This window comes from Acanthaster planci, linkage group LG02, assembly GCF_054643075.1.
Source record: "Acanthaster planci isolate LZ-2023a linkage group LG02, COTS_SCS, whole genome shotgun sequence".
Lineage (NCBI taxonomy): Eukaryota > Metazoa > Echinodermata > Asteroidea > Valvatida > Acanthasteridae > Acanthaster > Acanthaster planci.
This window is the reverse complement of record NC_141778.1, coordinates 28817565-28835671: the sequence shown is the minus strand read 5'-3', so window position 1 is coordinate 28835671 and position 18107 is coordinate 28817565. Positions and strand designations below refer to the sequence as shown.

At 40.3% G+C, this 18107-nt stretch overlaps 1 protein-coding gene and 1 long non-coding RNA gene across 6 annotated transcripts in view; one reads left to right on the top strand and one right to left on the bottom strand.

Annotated features, from left to right (window-relative positions):
* LOC110977160 (uncharacterized) overlaps nt 1-18107 on the top strand; it is a 48548-nt gene that overhangs the window by 8477 nt on the left and 21964 nt on the right. For 4 of the 5 annotated variants that reach the window (XM_087132825.1, XM_087132828.1, XM_087132829.1 and 1 more), the window contains exons 3-6: nt 7108-7300; nt 11141-11291; nt 12253-12423; nt 13918-13968. In XM_087132825.1, coding sequence (XP_086988951.1) covers nt 7108-7300; nt 11141-11291; nt 12253-12423; nt 13918-13968 — 566 coding nt within the window. The remainder of the gene's footprint in view (nt 1-7107; nt 7301-11140; nt 11292-12252; nt 12424-13917; nt 13969-18107) is intronic. The other variant, XM_087132826.1, reaches the window with a different exon arrangement.
* LOC110977165 (uncharacterized) lies at nt 12953-16601 on the bottom strand. Its single transcript, XR_002597914.2, has 3 exons — nt 16405-16601; nt 14059-14215; nt 12953-13091 (listed from the first exon to the last, which is right to left on the bottom strand). It is a non-coding gene; the product is annotated as an uncharacterized LOC110977165 (long non-coding RNA).

Below are 18107 nucleotides of genomic sequence, written 5' to 3'. Positions count from 1 at the left end.
CCTCCCCTGGTGATCAATATGTACTCAGTTTGATAGGATGACCCCTGACCTTTATTATGACAGGATAATAAAAACTTGATGTCCTTTTAAAGGGCAGGTATGGAATGAATGGTGTGTCATTGAATGTTGCCAACCATTCGGGATTAATAGAGAATATAAAAGATGCAATTAATAAGTCAGTTTTCTTGATAAAGTTTTGTCTTTTTTATCAAGGTTGATGTTAGTCGTGGGCATTTTGAGCCATGTATACAAGAGGGGAAACTTGTCCTTTAAGTTTAAGACCAAGATTAACAAACACTCTGATAAGCGAGTTGGCCCAGCAAACTTGTACATGTATGTAGCTGCACACACCAGCACTGTCTATGTTCATGTACAGTTAAAGTCTAGCAGACCAAAGCTTTACAGCACTTCAGCAAACAAACCCAACACCATCATCCTTTCAACAAGGCCTAGGTCCTTAATCCCAGGTAAATAATGTGATTAAATGAGCAAGCAAGGAAACACACAGAGACTTGGCAATAGAGCCAGGTTTCCTGCTGGGAGTAGGAGCGGACAGGGCGACACCCATCTCAATTTGTTTGCATTGTGGGAACCCCATTCTTCTTGTCCAGTGAGGAGCCTCGCATGTTAATTTGCCCGACGGACAATGCGGGCTTATTGTGTGCCATCTGCCTGTAGCTGTCTGCGCTGGCCCTAGTGGTTGTAGTCTTGGTGGATTGTTACTACTGTGGCATTCATTCACCAAGTGTGTTTGTTGTTGCACCTGTTGTAATGAAACTCAACAGCCCATCACTCACATGTGTGTGCATGAATACATGTACATCATATGAGTCCATGCACCATAGTTGAGTAACCAGCAGGTTGTGGATAGAAGGCTTCTCCACCAAATCAAGGTACCGGTACATTATAAATGGATAAAGTTCAGTTGTTTAAGTTTTTGTATTCATTTACACGCAGCATGTACGACACATCTGTTTTGTGAATTGCCCTAGTTTCCGTACTTTGTCTGCAAGTTCTAAATTAGGCTGTATCATTAAGCTGAGTGAGTATTGGATCACATTTCGTGTGGACTACAGTAGACTGGATTTCATAGCACCGGGAGCAGTTTTCAGCCACTGAAACCTGTAGAATTGTACCTTGCAGATGCCATAGTGACCTCAGCAAGGAACTGTAACTGGTAAAAGCGACCTCAGTACATGTACATTGCATACGGGTGCGCTGTGCCAAATTGAGACAGTGGTAGAAATCCCCATCATACACATGCCAGAATGCAAGAATTTCCTTATTTAGTTGCCAACATTTTTAGCTGGCTTTCATGAAAGTTACCCGGCCCATAATGTATCAGCACACCATTCTTGTGGAAATTCTACATAAAAAATACTACTATAAATGTCTTGCTGGTTAGTCAGGGTAGGCATTCACCACATTCAGGGGACAAGTTCCTTTGTTAGGGAAATTTGAATCAAGTTGTGGGGACATTTCTGAGTCCCCACAATGTTTTTGATCCCACAAAATAAGTGAAATATCAAGTATATATCCCACAATTATGGTGCGGGAACATATATGTTTGTTTGCTGGAGAGTTCTTGGAGGGCAGTTTGACTTGAAGAATATCAAGGTGAACTAGGCAAATGGGAGAATGTAATATCAGCCTATCAGCACTTTTTAACTACTGATTTTACAACACTAAACTACTTGACAGATTTGATTGCCATCCAGCCAAAAGTGGCATTTGACCCAAGTCACGTCACCATGGTCACATGCACCTGTGTAGACATGCATGTATGTACAGCACTTGTAGGACTATGTACACAGTATGCTCGTTACATTTGGAGTTGAGTGACTTGTTTTTGTTCAGCATGAGAATTAAGTCTGATTGCCGCATTTTCGAGAAATCGCAGGTAGGCACCTGTTCATAGACTTTAATAGCATACATACAGCGTACATGTATGTACCTGTACACGTAGGAAGGACCATTGGTTTCACTTTTTGGGAAGCTAATGTAGAGATAGTTATTTAACTTATGAAAGGTGTTTCACTTTGACTTGTGGCATGCATCTTTGTATGTTCAGTAAATGTCCCATTGAACACAGTTACATACAAATAAATGCTCCATCCATGCAGTGCCCTCCTGCTGCCAGTGGTGGTAAGCATTGTAAACCATTGCATGGAGCCACTGTTCTGTAACAGTTGCTCTGCACTAAACCTAACACAATGCTTTCAGCCATTGAAGGAGGCCATCCGGAATGTCCAGTGAAACATCATCTGATACATTTATGTCAATATGAGGAAATGATCATGTGCTGGGAATATGGCAGAGCCAGTTATACAGGGCATCATGCTTTTGTAATCAGTCAAACTGTATTTTTTAAGATGCCTGGTATGCCAGTTGAAAACAAGGAACAAACAGAATTTAAAATTGTTGAACCAAACTCATAATGTATTAGGCATTATGGTCTATGAAATTGAGATGCATGTAGGATATATGTACATGTACAAAAACACCTGCAGTGGTGACAAGTAGAGAGATATTATGTGGCAGATACTTGACCACATTGCTGTAAATGTGTCAGGTGCCCTCCCTCCCACACAGACACTATGGGTTGTGCACATTCTGAGGAAATTGTTCAGAATGCGTATTCTGTACCACTTGTGTAGACCAGTAAGCATACTTCAGATTGTTGCCATTTTCCTTGCAGACTACTTGTGTGTCGTACTACACATTAAAAAGTACCATTCTGCAGATAGCAAATTTGCATTGTAACCCTATTGCACTTCAATCAGTTTTTGTTATAAGTGCATTCATACATGTACTGTATAATATGTACATGCAATGAAAGATTATGTGACAAAACTGACAAACTGCTGAACGGATGTGAACTTGTCCATTCTTTCCTGTAATTAATTTGAATCCTTGTAAAGTTTGCTGATGTTTGATTACATGTTTCAGAATGAGTCCTAATCATTTTTCACTCATTTCCATCAGAAAAGCATAGGCTCTAAATATTTTTTATTTTTTAGATATGACTCATTTTGACATCCTCATGAATGTGGATCTCATGAGGATAGATGCTTCACATGGCGGGTGCCTATATATTGTTTTGTTCTGCAAGATTTGTTGAACTGAAATTCAAAGCAAACTGCATGTACATGTACATGTACTGGTGTAATGGTTGTAATGCTTGTATTTTTGTGCTGAGACAGGTTGTTATTAAGTTCATTGGTAGAAACTGTACCATTGCGAGATGTCCATAAGCATTAAATATTGTCTAAATCAGTCTCTGGCGAGTGTGAGCATATGCAGTGGAGAAACCGCATGCACACTGACTGGGCATGTACAAAAGACTGTGAGGAATATCATTTTGTTGCATTCAGTCCATTGATAATGGTAGCTAGACAGCAGGCAAACAACCTGTATTGTTAGTCATATTTTGTCAACTGGTTCCTGCATGTGGTCTCCTTTGACCCCTTGCAGGTACATGTACATACACCTGGGCAAGGGGGCACAGTTTACTGTATGTTCTCCTGCTTGTACATACGGTAGAACAGTGCCATAAACGTTTCTCATTGCAACATACCGGTACTCTTTGGGAAACAACTTCTTGAGGCCTTGTTTATGTGTTTTCTTTTTCAGTTCACTGACATACAGTACATGTAGAGTGAAGTGTGTTGGTTGTGCATGTGTTAGTGTTGGCTATAGACTAATCCGATTAGACGCCCTAACTGTGGTGGCACTGTACTCACACGCACATTCTTCAGCTTGACGCGCGCGTGCAAATGGCAAATCAACACACCCTATTGGTCGAAGAGGCATGTAACGCGTGCGTACCACCTGTCCACGCGTGTTGTGCCACTGCAGTAATGGCTTCTAATTCTGCTGGTCGAATTACGCTATACAAGTATGATATATGTTGGCTAGAGATCAAGAAATAAGGTTCCCTAAATATTACTGTGATACATACGGTATACATATGTGTACATGTACATGTACTGTATGTTGTCCATGTGATTGCAATGGTTTCTTTATTATGTGAGTACATGTAGCTCTTGTGTTTCCATATTTGGCAAGCTACAGCAAGCTTTTCTCATAATTATGCCTTTTCTTATTATTATGAAAAGATTATTTTTGCTTATTTTGTGGAAGTTATTGTAGTTGTAATGAATTCTACAATGAATTCGTCACAACTACAATAACTTCATTACCATCTGATTTACATGTACATTGTAATTATGGCATTGTCGTGTACATGTAAATGGCAATTTTTTGGTCGCATAGACTGCATCAAGTACAAATCTGCATACTGTTTGTTGAATGAGCAGATAAACATGCATGATGTGCATTTCATGTGTCCACATACATATATGAGCATGGGTTACTAAAGAGGGATGTTATATTCTTATTTGGATTAGTTAACAATAGGTTGGGGAAGTGGTTCCTTTTACCAAAGGCGTTTCTCAAGACTATAGCTGTTGCAGACATCCATTAATTAACTGAAATTGTACACATTGTAGTCCTTGTTGTCAGTGAGTTGAATAAAAAATTGCTCCTGTTGGTTGCAGAAAAGCCAAAAAGTCAACATTCTTTCCCACACTTTCAAATGTGATAGTAACAATGGAAACCCATCCAAGGAGGTGTGACGTGACAGAGGGCGCTAATCACCATGCGCGGTGCGAAGTTATTGATGGCGCTCTGCCCAGTAACAGAGGCAGATGTTAATTCCCTCCTATGTTGAAGTCACTCTTTGGGTCACTTGGTAAACACCTCAAAGAAGCACAGCCATGTTGTGTTGTGCACTGCACCAACATGCAAGAGAGTGACTGTGGGCACTTGTGCATATTTGTGCTGTAAAACCAAAGGAGGGTTAGGCGTGCATAGCTGTGTGTCAAGTGAGCGCAGCGCACAAGCTCCGCCTTGTGGGTAGTGGTCACGAAGGCAATAAAAGGCACGCGCAGGCAAGGATTAGTCTTCCTGATCAAGGGCTGATCCTGAGGTAAGGGTCGAGAATCCTGTGCAAGGGTTAAAGTCACCTAGCCTAGTGTGACTTTGCCTAAGTCCGAGTGGTGCGTGTGTCATTGAGGGGCTCGGTAGGTTGAGGGGCTAATTGGTGGTGCGGTATAGTTCCTGATAGGAGCTTGCGGTCGATGCAAGGGCGGATTGCTATCTCGTGACGTGAGTTATGTGAAGCACAGCCCTGACAATAAGTCCCGTAGACTTGCTAAAGTCCCTGATTCGGCACTGGATGCCCAGAAATTAATTGTGGTGTTCGCTGCTCTGGGCGAAGTTCGGTCACGTATAATCACACAGTCTCCCCGTCAATAGCGCCCTCTGCTGGTATATTGGTTGAGTGTGTTGATGAATAAACCAGCCGCTTATTAATTGTTGTATATAAGTCAGGTGTCCAGGCGAAGTTTACATGTATTTCAAGGCAGGTCTGTCCGGGTTATGTCATTTAGTTTCGACCAATCAGATTAGCCGTCATCTTGACGAAGACCAACTTTCTTGGGGGACGGTATACTTCGGTCCCAACGGACTCGTGCTTAGCCACTCAGGGACTCTCCAGCGTGCCGTCCGATGTGCCGTGCCTCGAGGAGGAGCTCGCCTTCGTCGGAGGGGCGCGGTGCCACAGAGGTTTAAACCAGACAGGAAAATGTACAGTACTTGGATATATCCCCAGTATACATTTTTGAAGATGGCATGAACTGTCATGCATAGTGTCGAATATGTTTACTCCAGTGCTCATTCTTGATGCTTTGTACACCAGGGTATACAGAATTTTCAGTCTCATGATTTTGGATGGTCAGCATTCAGAGACAAGTGCACCTTCAAAATCTCTCAACATTCTGGCGTACATTCTACATGTACTGTATGTGTGTACGTGGACCTGCCAATACAAATACAAGATTCGAAAACACATGCTTATCCACGGACATGGTACACTTCCTGAAATGCCTTTACTCGTCATGTTACCTCACAAGAAAAACCTCTTTTGTCTGAATCAACTGGCTGCAGCCAGGAGTAACACACATACCTACATGTACATGTATGAGAAATACAGCAGAAGTTGTTACACTACGAGTATAACCAGTGACCTGTCATAAGCAAACATGTGATATATCTGGCCGTACCCAAATCATTGAAATGTTGCCCAAGTAAATCATATGTACATGTATGAAGTTAAGAAATGTCTATGCATAAACCGTGATTTCATCTTCCACAATAATGTGCGACCCAAGATTATCCACCATTTAAAAAAAAGGCAAAAATACATGTACATGTCAGTAATTTCATGTTTGACGACTCCTCTCCCCCACCCCAAGTTAAGCTTTGTATTGGTACATGTAGTTCTGGAGAATGACACATCTACATGTAGGTGTGAATTTGCACTGTACATGCATACATGTACATGTACCTACTAGTTTATATTGGTATACTCATTCCAGAATCCGGCATTCTCCTGATGACAAGCAGAGCATACTGCTCAAAACGTCGAGTACCACTGGTTCTTTTCAGAACCACAAATACTCACAAAAGAGATACGTCCATGGTGCTACCGCAAACCTACTTTCTATTAAACCTCTTTACCATGCAAACCTTCAAGACTTATCTATTCCAGAATTCTTCAGCCTGAAATGGTGGGTCATGTAGGATGCAGTACAAGTGATATTGTATGTTTACAAGTACAGGTACATGTACAGTGGCTTTTGATTTTCTCTTTTGGAAATGACAACCTAGGTACAAGATGTACATTTACAATGTAGTTTGTAAACAAGTGTGTTCATCTCATGTTCCTCCTCGAGTCAGTGTTAAGGAGGCCATTGATATGACAGTACCTTTCTCGTCACCTCACAAGTTGTGCCTGTCTATTAAGCAAATAAATGCATTCCATGTTTCATCTGTCGGTCTCTATCTTTGCAAATACGCAAAGACTGAAAACCTGGCATACACTGCAGGAATTTGCCAGGGTCAAGTGCACATGAACCAGTATGCACACGTGAACTGCCTTTCTCCCCTAAGGGATATTGTCCCACACCATATGTGAAAACATGTCATTACTTGTTCTTGGATGGATCAGATAATCGTATTAAATGAAAATTCTTCCCTCTGTAGCTCAAAGCTCTACTCTAGAGGACCCCGGCAGTGCCAAGAAGAAGAAATTCAAGCCCTGGAAGTCGATACGGAACTTCTTCAAGAAGAAGCGGCCTGGCAAAGAGGACGGGGAGGGGGAGGAGAGCCTAGGGGTCAAGTCTAAGTCCACGGGGGAGTTGAACCGTCCCGTCAGCGAGGAAGAAGGAATTGAAGGGTAAGAGCAGTCATGAGATGAGGAGGGCAAAATCGATACCTACATGATGAAGTGAATGTGCATGTACGTGTAAAATTTCCGGAGTAATTGTCAGAAAGTTGGCCTGCATGCAAATGTGTCAGCTGTAGTCAAAGGTTTTCATGCACTTTGAGTGAAAGTATTAAAATAACAATTACAGTACAATTCCAAATACCGAATAATATGATCATTTCGCATTAGTGTGCCACCTAGAGTTTGCAACGCGTTGGCCAATCACAATGCGCGAAATTTGTGGACCCAATGCGCGTTTGGAAAGGGTCGACAAATTTCGTACGTTGTGATCGGCCAACGCGTTGCAAATTCTTGGTGGCGCACTATTGTGAAACAGCCGTATTGGGTATACTGAACACCCCCTTGGCTCCTGAATTGTCTGTGCACTTTTATTTGCTTCAGATAAAGAAATATCATTGACCTCCTGCTTAGTCAACATCATACAATCAGTCAAGTCAGCCATCTGACAAAAGATGCTATCATCACTAATTTTCATTTCTACGTGGGCTTTTGTAAGGTGCCATTTCACTCACGTGGTATGTTACTCTCTGTCCTTTTTTCCCACAACAAAAAAAACAAATATTTCATATAAGTCGGCATTAAAACCAGTGCATTGGCATTGACTTCCTGCGTCCATTTATTGGCAAGGCCTGTGCTTGCTGTATCGATGTTACACTTCTGCTAAGCCACATCCTAGCATTGAGTACACCACTGGGACGGATCCTAAAGCCCTGTCAGTTAGTGCACATATACTAAATGCTTTGTTTTGTGTACAGTCAGTGTTTGCACCATTTTTGGCTTACACAAAGCACTGTACACTCCATGTGAAGATTATTCACAGTTCCTGTTTAAAGCAATGGAAACCTGAAAAAAATAGAAAGAAAAGTACTTCCAAAGTTTACTGAGCCAGTCCTGCGATGATAACTATAGATCTGGCTCAGGACTTTGTCAAACCAACTTTGCCCAACTTGAACAAAAAAAATTATCCGATGTTTTCTGTGTCATTAACCAAATGATCATGGTCTAAAAAAAATTAATAAATCAAAATAGTCCGATGATATATTTTTATTGTGTAGCTGTTTATTTGTGTTTTATTTGTAACAAAATACATGAACATGTACCTCAGCACGTACAATCAAAAAGGGGTTTCCCCAACACTTTATTGTAAGCATGTCAGTACCAGTGCCTCCTCTATCCTGTACGTATTTGTACAAAATAGTCCAAACACGTCCACTTGTCTATTTGGGGTGTCGTGTACATGATGCAAATTCACCGGCAGATTATATTGTACATGCAGGATAATTCACGGCAAATGATACATGTTACATACATTGTACAAGAGCCAAGTCAACTTGCAAACTGTGTGTTACGTGCAGAGTCTGCTCTGAACCAATTTGAGACATTAAAACTATATGCACGGTACTGCTTTTGGCTGGTGGATGCATTACGGATCATACCAGTAAGACTGTATGCCACGTCAATATGCAGTCCCAAGCCATTTACTCAGCCTGTTCATAGAAATTGGAGGCGTTCTCATGCAAATATTGTTTGTGTATGAAATTGTGTGGGTGCCTTTCTGGTGCATCTGCTGGCACAAAAGGCATACATGTACATGTACTTGTGATTTGCCTGTTTTGTCTTTTGGGGTTAGGTCCAGAATAAATTTCCTTATTATGTCACCATCGAAGTTAGACACACGTACGTGAACCATTCTCAGTGGGAAAACCCTGTTAAATATTCATCGGATAACAAGCAAAAGCATCTGTCTTGATGTGGACTTTGTCCTGTCGAGAGCAGATGTGGCAGAGTTAAGCAAACTGTTGCAAAAATACAAATACATGTACATCACATGTACGTACACACATTGTCACAGTTTTGCATTGATCACGGGCATCATCATTACTCCAAAAGGTTGGGTGTGCTGCAGTTTTTACAAGTTTGTTTTTACATCTACATGACTGCTTGATAAGTGTCCAAGTCATACATTGCACTGAGGTAAGCATTTCAGAGATAGCAAACATAATTCATTTTACTCAGACATCTTTTTATTTTGTTAAATACACCTTGCTTTGTTCACCTGAGCCTCTGCCGTAGTGAAAAAATAGGTTAGTTGGGACTTGTGAAGAGCCCACTTAACTCCTGAACCTACAAACAAATATACATAGGTAGAAATTTGCACTATTTTCCTGCCAAACCTCGGAACAGCGAGATCAGAAGTGGTTAAGATAATCAGACCAAATCTGTTGCTGATATCTGAGACTGATAACAAAAATATGCTGTTGTCAAGTCAGGTATGCTGGGCTCCGCATACTATAGTTGTACTGTTACTAATATTTACAAGTATGGTACAAATAGTTGTGTATATTCTACTACCTGGTATATGGGTGTGGTGGTGAATTAGTTCTTGATTGTGGGGATTGTGTGTACTTTGGGTCATCCAGAATTATTTTGTCCGAGAAATTATGTGCTAAAATAGCCTGTAAATGTGTAAGAAATGGTGCTCATTTGTAACCAGGTCATGATACCCTCAAGTCAGTCACTAGTCATCTTGTTCTGCATAAAGTCAAAAGTTATAAGCTGAGACGGTGCTCGACTCAGTGTAATACAGCTCAGTCCTTCGTGACTTGTGGATTGACACATGATTGGACGTTTGATTGATTTGTGATGGATTGGTTCACTGTTCTCACACAGTGGCAGTCATGTTTTTAACCCTTAAAATGTACACCCCTGTATTTGATGTTCAGTGGCAGATTTTAAGAAGTCAGATTTTTCTATCATTTGGCTATTTGAAACAAGGACAAGTTAGAACAACTACCTGTGCTATCATTAACTCTAGTTTGGCCATGTTGCCTGAACAGTGTATGCTTGGACTAACTAATCATCCATTAAAAAATTAGGCTTTGGGGTGTGGGTTACATTCGTGGTTGTCAAGAGTGTTTTTCGTAATATGGCCGGTTCACAATAGTGCACCACCAAGAGTTTGCAACGCATTGGCCAATCACAGTGTGCGAAATTTGTCGACCCAATGTGCGTTTGGAAAGGGTCGACAAATTTCGCGCGTTATGATTGGCCAACGTGCTGCAAATTCTTGGTGGCGCGCTATTGTGAATCATCGGTATTGAGTGCAAAAGGAACCTTTAGCGTGGAAACAATTTTATGGCATGGTAAAATCTGTGAAGACAGTGGGATTATAATTGCAGTGAGAAATGTGATTCAGAGTAAAATTCAAAAACATACTTTTTGACTTCGGTTGTTTCAGTAGGAGTACATGTGTATTGCACATTAGCAAGAATCAGTTGACACTGGTTGAGCTGTAATTCAGGCCAAGATTTGCCCATGGTTGATTTCAGGACAAAATAACGAGTGGGTCATTCTATAAATTAGGGGTCCAATTATTTTTGTTTCCCAGTCACATCTAACATATAATTTTGTAAGTGCAGAACAAATTGTCTCATCTTCAAGAGTGATGAATTAATGCAAATTGCCTGCCAAATAAATGGAAATAGTTTGAAATCAATTTCAGTGACATTTCCATATCAAATTACACTGGTTAGGTGTAACAGGGACACAAAAAGTCACACTTATGGACCTCGACTTTATAGAATGACTCAGGTGCAAAGTCTACTGCCTGTGTTCGTCCAGATGAGCTCTTTTGCCCTATTTAAGCTGATAGCCTCCGAATTTGTCAATATCTTTAAGTTGTGTCTTCTGTTGGTGCTCCCCTAGACAAAGAGTTCCTGCTCTTGTCATTTTTGGTAAACTTTTTTCAATGAAATTCAAGGTAAATCTGAACTTTTTTCTTCCCTGCAGAGATGAGGTTGCATCTCCTGGCCTGCTTTCACCCAGCCTAGCAAAGGGCATCAGCGTGTCTGAAGACAGTGTCTTCAGCCCCGACAAGCCAGCCCCTACCAAGGAAGAAGTCCGCACGTCTGCCGAGATGAATATTCCTAGTGGGTTTGCGGTGAGTTGCCTCTCAACTTTGAACTCAATGAGGGAGTTTTAGATGATGCTTTGTTGGAGCAGTAGAGTTGGTAAAGGACATTAATAAAGTTGAGTTTGTAAGCTTACATACATGTACATCATGCCTGTGCCAAATATTTGAACATTTGATTGATCATTGAAATTATTTTTCATTTTGAATATTCATAGGTGCAATACAATGAAATAAAAAGGAAAAAATCAGGTTATTTTTTTACCCTAGATTGCCTTCCAAGAGGTGAAAAGTATTTGTGGTATCAAAACATGATTCCACCTGATCAAACTCTTACTGGAGCAAAGCTATTCATTTTAATTGCGTCATGTGCTAAGGCTTAGGCTGCATCCGAATCTCTTGTCTAGAGCTAGGTGTAGGTCTTCGTTCCAAATTGGAAATGCATGGAGATGCGTAGACAGTAAGACCTAGCCGTAGCTCTGGAAGCCTGTTTCGGACACGGCCTTAGCTAAGTGATGAGTCATTTCTTTGTGCTGGCAGAAGTGCTGAAAGTTAGCGTGTATAAAGTGTTATCTCGCGCATCTGTAGGAACTGCTTCTCTTGAGGCAGTTGATAATCACATTGAAAGTGAGTGCGAAAGAAGATTTGTTCCATCGCGGCAAATATTCACACTACCGTACAAATCTGCAATTCCGTTTCTAACTGCCTTGGCCATACACATGGAGGCACCACTGATTACAGGCTCCCATTTGATGAACACTCAAGCTACACGTTAACTTCAAGTTTCATGATTCCATGTAACTCTATGTGCAGCAGATATGGTTTAAACTAAAGAGATATCACACTTAAACCAAAGGGTTAAATGCATACATTTGCATTCAAGTCTACTTTACTTTGCTGTAAACTTTTGATGATGTCAGCCCTTAAGCCTTGAACTGTATAGGCAACATTAACAAACAATCACCAAGTCTTTGATATTTTTCATTTGTAGAATGAGCTCACAGCCAAGCTCAAGAGACGCTCTGGCATAGAAGATGATGTACAGAGGACAGCTGAAGAGCCTGTGGCATCCAGGGTACCAGAACACAAGCCTGTGCCACCGAAACCTGCGGCCAGGAGCAGTGAGAAGAGGAAAAGTGATGGTATCAGCATGGATGATGAGGTTGGTAAAATCTGTTAGAATTGCTTAAAGATAACGTGACCAAGCTAAAAATTGATACAAAAACAAATCATGTGTGGATGGACGGTGAGGTTTTTTACATTAGTTACCTAGGTCTCATACAACCAAATCAAATGTGTTGAAGAGAAATACAGGTATGCATGGATAATGAGGTTTGTAGAATCTTCAAGCATTACCAAAATATGACATGACCAAAACACAGGCCTCGGAAGGACAGTTTTGTCTTACATATTAGATGCAAATCTGCATTTATTTTCGTTGGAAAAGTACATCAAATTACAATGTCAGTCCTTATGGGGTCAATTTAAATTCACCTCAACATTGGTTTCTGTTTTGAGTATGCATTAGTGCATGTAAATGTAAGATGATATTTGGTTAATAGTGTTACCTCCTTGAGGCATTGGAAGTTGACAAACTAGTTGGGGAGGCAAAGGTAAATTGAGATGTTAAGATTCAAGACAACAAGTCTCTGTCACTAAGCCCATCTTAGTACTATAATCAACTTCCAATACCTCCGAGAACAAGTAAACAGACTTGCAAATCCTCTGTAATTATATGTACCTTAAAGTGGATGCCTTGTGTGAGAGCAACTTCGTGACTTTGCATGCTATATGCCCCAACACTCAGAAAATACCAGTAGATCTGTGAATCTGGAGACATTCAAACAGGTGGCCTGGCTCAGAATGATTCAGCAAATACACATATACCACAGAACTGTGTGACCACGTTATGAGTGATGTAACATGTACATATATATTGGCATTTTTGTAATGGAACTCCAGGGCACTTTTGAGGAATCCTTGGTGTCATTACAAGAAATGAATAATAATGAGAATAACAACTGTATTGACCAAAAATCTAAGATCAAGGCAACCGAGTAGATTGACTTCCTAGTTCAGTCCTCATTTGACTAATTTCCTTTACAAGTCACTCAGTCTAATCAGAATCTAATCAATCAGAATAATTGCTTCTCACAGTGCAAACAGAGTGGGCTCTTTCCCAGGTTAAAGTTGAGCAAATGTTCAAGCCTGGTAGACTGGCTTTAAGCTTGACAACAATTTACTTCACAATCCTCACGAGCACACCTCGTAATACAGCAAAAATAGCAACTGGCACGTGATGATTAATCGGCCAGTAAGAATTCACTTTTGGTCATGAATATGTATGAAGTATTATGTGTGGTAACAATGAACATAGTCCTTTCTTCTTGCTCTATTAATGTGATGTAACCCCGCATGGCAGGCAAAATTGACTCTTCCAACCATCAACTTTCATGCATACTATACATAAAAGCTACCCCGTGTGTGACTAATCATAGTTCTTGCTTTAACTTGGTCATGTATGATTGAGTACATCCTCAATCGCCTACATGTATGTGTCATTTTTACGACTTCTGTTATCTTTGATATCTCAGAACCTGTTCACATTTTTTTTGTTTTTTTCTTGTTTTTTTGTGGTGTCTTACACATTCCGCAGCTTTCTTCTCGGCAACAGCGGCAACCACCAGCCACCAAAGCTAGGCGATGGGTAATTGAAATCACTTCCCACTGGGTTCTGCTTTGGGAAAACTCACCATTTGCTTTGCTAATCAGAGCAGTCCTTGCTAAGCTACTGTACCTTTTGTGGAGATGCTTGGGCAGTTATATTCACAGAGTTTTTTCGTGATTGCAGCACAACCTTTGCATCAACTAGCCACGGGACGGTGCTCCATTAAAATAAATTTCTGTAGCACTTTCTGGCAACATTTTCGTGCCTTCTTCCTCCTGCTTCCCTCCTGGCAAGGAAGTGACAGTAAACTGCCCGTCAATTTTAGAAGAATTCTCGTCAAGTCTTCAAATCACTACTTGTGAATCATAAGTCATCCGGTATTATAAGAGTCACATGCGATTCCATTGATGTGTGGCACACATTCCTTATATCTCTGCTCATCCCCGGTTCATTGATTTGACTTCTGATTGACTTGACTACAACTCTAACATTTGGAGCTGCCTTCTGCATCAACATGTGACCCCTCTTTCCAAAACCAGGTTGAAAGCGGTAATTTTGATGTTAACAATTCCTCTCCCACACTGCTAACTTTCATACTTCAAAGTTAACAAGCATTGTCCCAAGTTAACATTTTGTCTGTGGAAAGCTTTGGTACGTGTGCTCGTACATGTAGTTTGGGGCAATGACAGTTGTGGAGTTTGTAGTGTTGTTATATCCCAGATGATAGCTTAGAATTCTTTAGCATGGTTTTGGGGAGTGGTAGATCAGGAACAATTTTTTGATCGAATCTGCTCCAAAAGAGGTGATAACGCTTTGTTTAGTTACCTACATGTTAACACAAATATCTGCCCTTTTCAAAAATTCAAATGTTTTCTTAAAATTTAAGAATGGCAAAGCACTATTTTGAAATGTAAAACCTTTACACTCCATGCTAAGAACTAGTCACATGCTGCAATAACACAAGAAAGATTTTTAGTCTATTTGCAGCACGGTGTGGAATACTAAGATGCTTCATATCCAGTGTTGAAGCATATAAGCCGCAGTCCATAAAATCTGCTGCAATTCTTTTGGGTAGGGGATATGTATCTATTTCACACACCAAAAACATCACTGATCGTCTCTGTCCAGCTTGATTTTCATCAACTTTGGTATTTCCGGTCCTTCTTTCTTGTTTCTTTCTCTGTGGGATGTTATCTGCCTGTCTTTTTGTTTGCAGTTTAGGAATTTTCTTTGTTTTTTGTCACTGTCTGTTTAACTGTTAGTAATCCAAGGGAAACTTTAATTTTCCTGTGGTGGACACACTTTGTATTTTAGTCAGCCAGTATCAGAATTGGCCCACGTGACACCATGATTTCATCAGCAGATCACACAAGTGCTGAAACCCTTGTGACTGCTTAAAAATGCGCAAACATGGAGGCCAAGATATATCCACTGAATGTACGTGTTTTGATTTTGCCCTTTGCAGATGTAATGTTACAGTGTAGGGCCTAATGTATGCTTAGTGCGTTTCAAGCACTAGTGGGAAAACCCTTCAGAAGCATGCTCAGGGAGGATTTGAGCGGACGCCCTCACTCTAGCACTTAGGGTTATCAGCATGAACACATGATTTCATTGGCGGCATTGCCACTGCTCATGTGGGAGCATTGCTCAACCGCTAAACTTTCTCCGATACTAAAGCTGACTGTTTTCAGTGCAGAATATTAACAGAAATCTTTGGTTCTGTTTATTTTTGTTTTTGTTTTTTGGGTTTTTTTTACTTTTTGCGTTTGGCCTTTGAAATTAACTTCATATTTGAAATATATTCCTGCTAAATTGCAACTTGTACACTGCTATTTCTTTCTTCCAAAATAAGCTTCAAATTTCTGCTTATGACAAAACCAAAAGTTTGGTTCCATTCTCAGTACTTTTTCCTTGATTTTTTTCTCAGTGTCCACTCTTAGAAATACTGTCATGTAACTTGTTAAATGCCCTCTTGACTTTCAAAAAGCGAAAGGACATGGTACTATGGAAAAAGGTTTGTTGAAATCTATCAAAATACAGATGACTTGTAGAGCTACTGTATGGGGTAACTGTTGATTGCTTTACATAAAGTAAACTTACCATTTCCTTGTTCAAGTACTCCAAACCCTCCCAAACCCAGCATTTTTGGTGCTGGATGAGTGTGTGTATAAAAACTTTCAGTATCGGAATGCCATGGCATGCCACAGTTTTGAACACATTTCATATGCTTCTGTTGTGAATCCAAAACAGTTACTCACATATTAGCATTACATGTACGAAGCACCAAGTTTTAGACAGCTCTTCACTTAATAGGCGGCTAATATTTCAGAGTTCTTTTGATGCCCATGTGCGGTTAAGGTTGTTTTAGAAACATAGTAAAAGTCAAAGTTAACATGTGTCAAGCGCTAAGTTCTTGTCACATCAGTAGTGTTTGAATTTGTTTTAAGTGTCAAAAATATGCACACACATACGCACTTTCGGTTTTGTAGCTATTTCCCTCTCAATGCACGTCAACAACTGCTTTGCAGTAAGTCAGCAGACGTTCCTCCATCACTCAAGTTTCTGCAAGTCCAAACGGAAAAGTTTCATTTCCCTGCACTGGAGCTGCTTAACATACAATCCTTCCCAAATGGCGCTTCAGCTTGGAATCAACTACAGTTCACATTTCTCAGGTGAAGGGGGCCCATTTATTGTGGGCCTGGAATTTTTGGAACCCTGTGATACATTATTCACACCATTGCGAACGAGCTTGGCCCAGTCACCTTATCACACTTGTAGCGTTTGCCGATTGGTTGTCATTTTTTGGCCACATCGTAAACATGCTAAAGCTGCTGCACATACATGTATGAATGAACACATGGGCTACAACTGAGATGAAACTGCCAGGCAGTTGACATTTTTAATTAGAGAATAAAAGTATTGTTGAGATAATTTTAAACAAGCATATGTTTTACACCAGATACGGGCTTAGTTCCAATAATGACATGTTTTCAAGGTACATATTTAGAACTGCATAATGACACTTTATTCATGTTCTTGAATATTTATTGTGGAAAAGTCAAATCGGAGTCGAATAATGAAATTTGTTTAGTTATTTCGTCCTTCAGTTTTACTTTATGTGTAGCAAAAGGCCCCTCGGGCTTTATCTGTGGTATGTGCCTCTGCCCATAATATTATTAAGATCTAGCACACAGGATGGCACACGGTGACACACACGGTGGTGCACCCAGTGGCACAGAATGCAGCAGAGCTGGTGTAGGGTGAAATTTTATGAAATACAGACATATTGATTGTAGTGCACTTTACAAAAATAAGTTCAGTGATTGTAAATAAGTATTTAAAAATTAGTTGGTAGTTTTATGATCCATCAAAAAGCCACCCAAATGGTTGGCTTTAAAGTTTTGAGATTTAGTAAATGCACCATACCACTAATGCAAACTAATGCAAAGTATTTTGAGAATGTCCAACTGAAATTGCGTCTTTTAAAGTCTCTTTGTAAAGCATAATATTTTAGCAAATTACACTTTGCTGACAAAGTTTTCAATGAAACATAGACAAAAAGCTACGGTGAGGGTCTTTATTTCATGGATAACAATAGTAACAACTCGGTTAATGATTTGTTCCTGAACTGTGCCTAATTTTGACCAATTGCATCACGTAATTAGCCCATGGCAACCAATTTATTTTGCTAATTATTTTCCCACGGTTATTCAGCTGCCAACACTTGTAATTTGCACCACACAGACAATTTGTCGTCCCCTCTTGGAACATTTATGTGAACATCTTAGAAACTAAAATGTGCTCTGATGACGTGATGAAAGATACTAGGCCCTCCTCCACTCATTTAAACTATTCCCATGGAAGGAGGAGTAAGTTTAGACTCAGAGATTATCTCAAGTGTCCAGTGTTTTTTATGGAAAAGGTCAAAGGCAAAAATGCGCAGGTGGAGTCCCCCCCCCCCCCGGCGATCCATTGCAGGCTTGCTGGCATTGGTTTTATTTATACATCTGAGAACTTTGGGTAATTGACAGGAAACAGTCTCAGGCAGACATGGATGTGAGTCACTGCTACTTTTTTTCGTCTTCTTTTTTGGGAGCTGTAGAAATAGGGAAAGAAAGGGGTTAAACGATGTGGCAGTGGAGCATCCAACATCTGTAGACAACCCTTAACCAGCAATT